Source organism: Pelodiscus sinensis, chromosome 2 (assembly GCF_052426305.1).
Source record: "Pelodiscus sinensis isolate ZL-2025 chromosome 2, ASM5242630v1, whole genome shotgun sequence".
Lineage (NCBI taxonomy): Eukaryota > Metazoa > Chordata > Testudines > Trionychidae > Pelodiscus > Pelodiscus sinensis.
The window spans coordinates 262,370,227-262,379,750 of record NC_143053.1 but is presented as its reverse complement, the minus strand read 5'-3'; the positions used below and the strand labels follow the sequence as shown (position 1 = coordinate 262,379,750).

Sequence of the window (9,524 nt, the reverse complement as noted above, 5' to 3'; positions counted from 1 at the left end):
CTTTTCTGGAATAAGTGGCCCAGTGTAGACACAGCTCCAGGGAAGCTGGTAGTTTTGGGGGCGTGGCGCCCCATATCAAGCCGCTAAAAGGCATCACAATACTTTAAGTAAAAAGCAGGTCGCCGACTGGCTCACGGACCAAGATGCTTACGCTTTACACAAGCTGGCAAGAATTACATTTAAAAGAAATAAAACCGTGGTGTCCGACATGGACGTGCAATGGCAAGCGGATATGGTTGACATGATGCCCTACGCCGGGCACAACGATGACCGTAAATATATTTTAATATTCTGGTGATAAACATGATAAACATATTTTAACGGTGATAAACATGTCTGGGTGGTATCGCTAAAGAACAAAACCGGGGCTGAAGGAGCTAAGGCATTTAAAACGGTTTTTAAACAAGGGCGCGTTCCTCAAAAATTACAGACAGATAGAGGGAAAGTGTTTTTAAACTGGGCTTTAAAGACTTTACTAAAACAGCATGGAGTACACCACTTTGTTACCACTAGCGAAGTCAAGGCCAGGGTGGTGGAGAGATTTAACAAAACCCTGAAATCCAAGATGTGGAGGTATTTTAACGCCCATAACACCTTTTGGTACATTGACGTGTTACAAGCCTTCATAGATGGGTGCAACAGAAGTTATCACAGGACCATAAAAAGGGGTTCCATTGATGTGACACCTGCTAACGCGCTGAGCGCGTGGAAAACAATTTACAGGGATAGTTTTAAAATGAAGACAGTGAAGGCGCTTTTAAGAAAGGAGACCACGTGAGGGTCTCTAAAACAAAGGGGTATTTTGAAAACGGCTACGAGCAGACCTTTACGGATGAGATATTTATCGTAAGCGGCATTTTATCGCGTGGGCCAAGACCGGTGTACGCGTTAAAAGATTACGGAGAAGAAAAAGTAAGAGGGTCTTTTTATCCTGAAGAATTACAAAAAGTCAGCCCTAACCAGGACCGCATTTACAGGATAGAAAAAATTCTAGCAAAAAATGGCCAGGGTAGAAACCAACCTTTTTTGGTGAAATGGAAAGGGTGGCCTGATAAATTCAACAGCTGGCTTAAAGCGGCTCACGTACTAGACCTTTAATACGGGGGAAAAAGATGGCCGAAGGGGACATTTACATTACCTTACCCAGGAACGCCTCTGCCACAGTTTTTCCACAGAACACTAGTTCCACTTTTACAATACATCTGGCCAAGTCTTTAAATTCGAACGGCTGCTGGGAAGTCGCTTTATCCAAAATACATTATTGTCATTCGTGGAACACCCTCTCTTATGAGATCCCATTTACGATAGCCTCGGAAAATGAAATCCAGCGTCTCACAATGCAGCCTGGTTATCATTCCTCCGTTCAACATTTAGTAGAGGACCTCAATGAGACCGTTAACGACCAGACTGAGAACCAGACCTCACATCTTGTTTACAACCCGGTAACCAGGCGGGTCTGGTTAAAAGCCACCAGCAGAACATCTTATTTTTCCGCCCAGGGGAATTGGCGGCGCTCTTGGGAGTGATTCCGAACTGGCCTTGCAAGGTGGCACCGCATCCCGCTTACATCACGGGGAGGGTTAACTCTTTTTACGTGTGTAACCCCTCCTGTTGGCTAGCCCAGTGGGAGGTTATTCAGCATAGGGGAAACTTGTGACTCCTTACACCACTGTGGGGGGCTAGGCCTGAGGCTGCTTGGTGTGCTCTGCGTTGTGTGTGTGTGAGTGCACCTCAGACCAGACCCACTCTGACAAACCACCAGGAACAGGCTTTATTCTGTAAAAAACATAGAACGGGAAAACAGTTCAGCAGCCCCTTCTGTGACGGACCGGGCCGTGTCTGGGCACAACTAAGGGCGTCCGCTCAGGGCGAGTTGCTCAAATCCGGGGCTCCTTACAGTCCCCCTGACTGGCGACCTCTCCACACAGGCCACAAACCAGTCCCACAGAGCGCTTCAGCTGCCTGTCTGAAGCCTCCCGAGCAAAACCCCTCCGACACCCCAGCAATATCCGTGCCCCAGATGGCCCCGGGCCTATACACAGGTGGGGGGTCCTAGCACCCAATCCCACCTACCCCGAACAAGTTCTGTCCGGTTCCAAGAAACCAGCCACAGATCCCTGGTCAATTTACCCTCTGGACCTTACCCACAAATCACGCTGGGCCAATCCTTTAGAATCTATATCTAAAGGTTTATTATTACAAGAAAGAAAAGCCTGAGAGTAAGGTTATTAAAGTACAGTACGTTACATGCACCGAATCTCCCAGTTCTCGACGCAGGCTCTAGCAGAGATGTTGCAGCTGCTGGTTTAAAAGTTCTTATTGCACATCCTACGATCAGGATGGGTTCACAGGTCTTCCGGGCTCTTCAATCCCTGCAGTGCTGCCTCTGGGATGAAGTGCTGAGCTGAGAACAAAATGGCATCGACCACATGGCCTCTTTATACCTCCTTCCTGGCCTCTTCTAGTATGTAGCAGGTCACCTGGTCCTCAGCCTCTCTGTGTTCCCTGCTGGCTGCTCTCAGGACAGCCCCCATTCTTTGGGTGTGTCCTTGGACCATTGAGAGCCATTGTTCCACAGGTAATTAGCATGTCCACAGGCTCCACAGGCTCGGCCCTGCCCAATGCTTAACCACATGCAGGGAAATCTTCAGTTTCCACACAGATTACAGATCTACACACACAGACATTATATACTCACATAAACAGTGTACACAGGATCAGAAAACAACAAGCTCCCCTTCAATACCCCACATGGCTCCCTTTCATACAGATTTCTGGGGCCAACACCCCCACCTAGGGGTGCAGCAGCGATCTGGCTGCTTCCCTCCAATTCGGTAATGTGACACCTTCTCTCAGCATGCAGCCTGTGTGCTGCTTCTAGCACAGTCCTTGCTGAGACCCTGCCGGGGGCAGAGGGCACATCCTGGCAGGAACCAGGAAGTTCTTCCAACATGCCGCAGTTTGTAGTCCACAACTTGTAGTTCCCAGGGCTGCTGCTGAAACACGCTGGACCTTGGGCTACACGTGTATACGGACATAGTGGAACATCAGTTAGTGGGACTCCACTACGTGCCGCTGTTGCGCTGTGTCTCCATCCAGGGCCGCAATAACGAATTTATTATCCTTACCTATGACAAGCCACATTATGTGCCTGTGAGCAAGCACCACATTGGGATCGTCAACCATCGAAATAAAGATGGATCAAAATAAAAACGTTTCATTAAGTTTTGGAAAGGTGATCGATAAACTACACCTGCGACCCAGGAAAACGGAGGAATGAGGAGTGCAAAAAGCAATGGGGACCCCGCCATGTATAGAAACTACTGTAAAGCCCAGGCGGGTTATGCCCTGCCGGGGTATCACGGATTACCCGTTATGTACTGGGCCGGTTTAGGCGGGGTCTTCCGTAGTCTTTTTAGAAAAGCCGTTGAGAAGAGGCTTTGAAATAATTAAACACCACATGAAAACAGCCACCAAAAACATAACCAAGGACGTGGTGAGCAATGTGACCAGCACTGTCATAAACAAAATCGGGCCCCAGGAAGGCTCGGGGTTAGCGGTGATGAGGCGCAAAAGAACCGCGACGCGCCTCCCGTTCACAGGGCCCCTCAGGCCTGTTAAAATAAAAAAGGCAACGGGGAGACGCGGCGCCCCCAGAACTAAAACTCGTCCTAAGAAGAGACAGAGCCCCGGCCCCCGCGGTAAAAGGGATATATTTTAAAATGTCTTTTATCCATTGCGGGTCTGAAGAATGCGCCAAGTTGGAGTTGGATCTCTTTGAAATAGCCCCCACACGAACCAGCATTGAGAACAGTAACTACGTGGAGATTCCGCTCCTGTCCACTTTAATGGTGAACGCCCCCCTAGAATTTTTTATTTCTGGACACGGAGATCATTACTTGGATTTTAACAACACCCTGCTGCACGCGTATTGTTGGGTGGTAAAAGCAGATGGTTCAGACCTCGAAGATAACAAGCCTGTGGCACTGGCAAATTACCCCATCGACACCCTTTTCAACCAGTTGGATGTCACGCTGGGCAACCGGCTGATTAGCCATAGCAACGACTGTTACCCTTACAGAGCCATGATAGAGTTCATTTTGAACTACAGCCACGGCACTCTCAAGATGCAGTTTTCTGCAGGGGGAGAGGGAGGAGGTTCAGAAAGACACATTGGGGCTCCACGAAAGCACTGCCCTGGTGGGTGTGCGAAACGATGGCTTTGTGCGCAGGGCCAAACTAACCAGCAACAGCAGAAAGCTGGATTTGCTGGGGGTTCTGCACAGCATCTTGTTTTTTCAAGAAAAGCTTTTGCTGAACGGTGTGGACTTAAAAAGTAAATTCATGCATAGCAAAGATGCGTTTTGCCTCATGAGCCAAAACGCGATGGACAATTATAAAGCACATGTTATTTCAGCGGCCCTGTTTGTAAAGTGGGTAAAAATGACACTGGGGGTTCGCTTGGGGCACGCAGAGGCGCTCATGACCGCCAATGCTACATATCCGATGGACCGCGTGGGCCTAAAGGTGTTTAGCATACTGGCCGACAGTCGCATCAGTAACCAGGAAAATCTCTTTTTGGCACAGCTTCCCGAGCAGCTCATGATCAGCTTTGTAGATAACGACGCCTCTAGCGGCAATTACGTTAAAAACCCCTTTAACTTTAAACATCAGAACATTAATTTTGTGGCCTTATATGTGGACGGCGAACAGGTGCCGGCTAAACCTCTGCAGCCTGATTTTGAGAACGGAAACTGCGTGAGGGAGTACATGCAGTTAGTGCAGGCGTCGGGGAAACATGGAAAAGACCTAGTGCTTATAATAGACCGTAACGAGTTTGCCCGGGGTTACACGCTCTTTGCTTTTGACCTGACCCCGGACCACTATTCCCAGATTCAAACTGGCAACCTGAGAGCGGAGAATCGGTTTGCTACGGTGCTGGACTACACTATTAACATGATAGTGTACGGCGTGTTCGACAACGTGCTAGAGGTGAACCACAGGAGAAACGTCCTGTTTGACTATAAGTAACGATGAACACAGGCCAAAGAATATGCTTTTTATTGAAAGACCCTTTATTTTTAGATATTTTCCCTAGCGACATGCTCCCGGAGGGGCGTGTGGCTGAAAGGCCTGTAGGGCTGATCGTTAACATGCACCCCTATCACTTGCCTGGGGAACACTGGCTGGCCCTTTACTTACCAAGGCGGGGGGATGGGGAGTTTTTTGATTCTTACGGTTTTCCACAGACAATTGTTTTTTCCCTAACTCTATTATGGCTTTCTTAAACCGGAACGCTAGTCGTATTGTGTTTCAGCAGAGACAATTACAGGACCCGTTAGCTGTGATCTGCGGATATCATTGTATATGTTTTTTAAAGCAACGTGCTTGGGGTTTACCTTTTGATCAGATTTTGAAAGTGTAGTCTAACGATTTACCGGCAAACGACCGCATGGTGACGCGTTTTTTAAAAGGAAAAACACTGCGGGGTCCCAAGCCTGTGTCGAACATGTTTTGGCACGTTCAGACATGTTTGTCTTGTCGTGATTTTAAAGAGGCGCATTAATAAAACACTAAAATAAAACTGAATCATGGTTGAGATTTTTATTTTACACCTTTAACCAAGCGATTTTCTGCTTTTTAGCGGAGGGCTGGTAAAAAGAGGTTGCTCCTGGCTCTAACTCCACTTTAAGACTATCTAAATATTCTTTATTGGTAACATGCCCCACAATGGAGGTTGGGGCATTTAGCTCCGCCAAGGCTTTCATAAAAGCCTTCCACCCCCTAGGAGCCCTCTTGTTAGCGAAAGAATAAGAGCCTGTTGCCCCCCTAAGCTGAGCATGTGAGACCTGGCCACAGCCGTCCCCTGGTACACAAAGCCCCCGTCGGCGGTCCAAGAGGCAATGTCTTTATGCTGCTTGAGTTTACATAAAAATATTTCAGCTTTTTTTTATAGCGAGGATTTACCCCCTCCAACACGTCCTGAGCCACAAAGTCCGTGGGGCTTCCAGGGGCTTCGGGAGGAGGTTTTTCCTCTGGTGTTTCTTTCATGGGCTCGGGGAGAAAGACTTATTTTAGTCTTTTCCGCTTCCCCATGCCTGTTCAACAGCAGGTATCTTTGCAGGACCCTTTTGTAAAGTCTTGCCTTCTCGTAGTCGGCTAGGCCGGTTCTTTGAAGAATGTCCTCCATAAATGTTACCCGTGGAAATTTTTGCAGCAGCTCTTTATACAGCGGTTGCCAGCAGCTATAATACCATACAATATTTTCAGGCATGCACGACAGCAGTTTGTCCCCATTTTCGAACAACTGCTTTATAAAAAAGGTTTTTCCAGAGCTCGAAGGCCCTCAAAGCAGACAGGAAAAGGGGTGAACAAAGCAAAACGGACTTTGCATCATAATCAGTACCCATACAGCCAGGTTTTAAAATCCTCCTCGAGGACACTTTTGTCGTAAATGACCTTTTGGTTTTTTTTAGAATCCTTGTTTCTATCAACCAGTGTTTTTTTACCCTCACTATCCCCAGCTGCTTTTGGAGTGTTTCCCGTGGGGTAAGCCCTGACTAGTTCTTTTAAACTTTCGAAATTAATGTTTTTGCTGTTTCCGGCGTTAAGCATGATACCTTTTACAGTAAAACTCCATTGGTCCGGCATCTGACGGTCCAGCACTCCTGATGGTCCGGCACCATCAGGAACCCGGAAGTGCTCTGCAACTGGACCATTGGAGCTGCTCTGCCCCGGGCTTCCCCTATTCAGCCGCTGCTAAAACTGACCAGTGGTTGAATCGGGGAAGTCCGAAGCAGAGCTGCTCTGCCCCGGGCTTCCCTGAGTCAGCCACTGGTCAATTTCAGCAGCGGCTGACTTGGGGACGCCTGGGTAGAGCAGCTGGGGTGCTGCTGGGTTGGTTCCGTGGCGCCGAGGAGAGGCGCTGTGGGACCAACCCAGCAGCACCCCAGCTGCTCTGCCCCAGGTGTCCCCAAGGGCAGCTGGGGTGCTGCCTGGTTGGTTTCGCCGCGCCAAGGGTCGGTGCTACCCCGACCAACCCGGAGGCACTCCAGCTGCTCTGCCCCAGGCATCTCTTATTCAGCCACTGCTGGTCAGTTTCTGCAGCGGCTGAATCAGGGATGCCTGGGGCAAAGCCAGATTATCGGAAGGAGGGGCTATGAGGGGTCTGGAGTGGCACCCCTCCCCACCCGAGACCCCTCATAGGCCCCCCTTCTGATAGTCCAGCATATCTGATAATCCGGCACCCCGTGGGTCCCAAAGGTGCCGGATTATCGGAAGTTTACTGTACTTTCATGCTGTTGGGGAAATTTTGCTCTCCTGGGGTACAGAGTCCCCAGAAGGGTCCGAGACTGGAGGTCAAACCAGTGAGGCAGAAGAGAAATCCAAAAGGAAAACTTTGTTATGCATGCAGGCTGACAGCTACCAGAGTGAGAGCAGCAGCAGCCCTGAGAGACAGGTTCAGGATCCTTTATACAGTATGTTGAGACAGTTTAGTTGTTGATTGTTTTCTTTAACATAGCAAAGTCTCAGCAGAAATACTCGGAGACGTTTCTGTTCACATCAGTAGTTCTAGAAGTCAGTTTACAGTACAAAGGCACATGAGAACCTGAGTGAGGAGTCTACAAGGCAAACTGTGACAAAGATAAGGGAATTTGTGACTGACTAGGGCTGTGTCTACACCTGGCCACTTATTCCGGAAAATCAGCTGCTTTTCAGAATAAGCTGTGAGCTGTCTACACTGGCCCCTTGAATTTCTGGAAAAGCAACGACGCTCTACTGTACAAAATCAGCTGCTTTTCAGAATAAGCTGTGAGCTGTCTACACTGGCCCCTTGAATTTCTGGAAAAGCAATGACACTCTACTGTACAAAATCAGCTGCTTTTCCGGAAACGCTACGCTGCTACTGCTTGGGCAAAAGTCCTTTTTCTGGAAAAGCTTTTCCGGAAAAGGGCCAGTGTACACAGCTTTTTCTGGAAAAGCACAAGAAACGGAAAAAAGCGGTTTGGACGGCGCGAGAACCCGTAGGAGCCCTGGACTTCCTGGTAACCCGAGCTCTTAAAGAGCTCGGAGGCTCCTGGGCGTACGTGGCAGGAGTGTGCCTCACACGTGCGGCCTGAGGTTTGCCACGGTGCCCCTGTCCTGCCCAGCCAGCCTCAGAAGTCAGCCATGGCAGCTCCAGGTGGTGAGCCACCTGCACCCCCAGCTCAGGAGGCCCCCAGGGGCCGTAAACGCCGGGCCCCATCCTGGACCTCCAGGGAGCTGAAGAATCTCCTGGACCTCTGGCAGGAGGAGGAGGGTCTCCATGACCTGCACTCCAGACGCCGGAACGTGGATATCTACCGGTGCCTGGCCAACAACCTGGCGCAGCAGGGACACCCGGCCCGGAATTGTGAGCAGGTCCGCTCCAAGGTCAATGAGCTGTGGCTGGAGTACGTGCAGGCCAGCAAGGGCAGGGGGCAGAACCAGACGCCTGCCCGTACTACGAGCGGATGAATGCCTTTCTGGGCCAGCCAGCCCCGCAAGGCCCGCCAGTGCCGGTGGACACCTGCAAGCGGCCCCCCATCATCCGACCCACCGAGGCGTGGGAGGGAGAGGAGAGCGGCAGCGCGTTGGGTGAAGAGGAGGCCAGCGTTGCCACCACCCAGCAGGTCCCCTCCAGCAGCTCCTCTGAGGCCGAGGCCAGGGAGGAACCCACTGGTGAGTCTTTGCAGTTTGCACTCCCAAAGGGTGGGTGGTGCGGGGGAGGGGGGGGAGCCAGGTGCCCGGAGGGGGGACGGGGAGAGCATGTCACTCAGGCCACGTGAGCTGCACGCTGTGTAGCATTAGGCAGCAAGCAGCACGTGCAACCACGTGCAGCCTGGTGACCGAGCGGCACGTGGCCGCGGCAGGCAGCTGCAGGGCACGCCTGGGACCGTGCTGCTCACACACATGTGGCGGGACCAGGGGGAAGGGTGGATGCCGGCTGGAACCGGCCAGGGCCCCAGGGACTCAGCCCAGAGCCCGCACCTCCGCACGGGTGCAGCACGGAGAACAGCAACACTGTCCCATGCCTGGTTGTGAGGCACAGCCAGCTGCTCCTGGGTAAACCGCAGCATCACAGCCCTGTGAGCGTGGCCCCCACTGAGCCCCTCACCTGCTCCCGGTGCCTTGGCTGCCTCCCCGAGGGAAGTCCCCACCGTGGCCACACATGTCCCTGGGCTACTGGGCTTGTGGGAGGGATAGTGGGAGGGAGAAGGGCCCCTGAGTTTTGCTGCAACGATGGGACAACTCCCCACCCAGTCACTCTTTTGGTTCCGTCCAGGAGATATCTCACGCCTTGGGATCTGAGAGCCCAGACCACCTCTGCCAGATGTGCTCCCAGGCACTGTGTGGGGATGCATCTCGCTCCCTGTCAAACACCAGTGATTAGCCCAAAGCTTTTCACAGTCTCCACCAGCAGGGAGTTCCACAGGTGAACGCAGCACAAGCACCCTCCTGCCCTCCACACACAGACCAGTGCTCACAATAGTGGAGGAGGACCC

At 51.2% G+C, this 9,524-nt stretch overlaps 1 protein-coding gene across 1 annotated transcript; it reads left to right on the top strand.

Annotated features, from left to right (window-relative positions):
• The first annotated feature begins 208 nt into the window (after positions 1–208).
• Positions 209–8,496, top strand: LOC142824171 (uncharacterized protein F54H12.2-like). The gene is made up of 4 exons (XM_089776036.1): positions 209–272; positions 3,751–4,200; positions 4,475–5,027; positions 8,259–8,496. The coding sequence occupies exons 1-4, from the start codon at positions 209–211 to the stop codon at positions 8,494–8,496; spliced, it is 1,305 nt and encodes a 434-aa protein (XP_089632162.1).
• The last annotated feature ends 1,028 nt before the right edge of the window (positions 8,497–9,524 follow it).

Coding starts and splice junctions, on each gene's coding strand:
- LOC142824171 (XM_089776036.1), top strand. CDS start 209: ATGGACGTGCAATGGCAAGCGGATATGGTTGACATGATGCCCTACGCC. Junction 273..3,750: donor CGCCGGGCACAACGATGACC/GTAAATATATTT, acceptor GCGGGTCTGAAG/AATGCGCCAAGTTGGAGTTG. Junction 4,201..4,474: donor TCCACGAAAGCACTGCCCTG/GTGGGTGTGCGA, acceptor TGGGGCACGCAG/AGGCGCTCATGACCGCCAAT.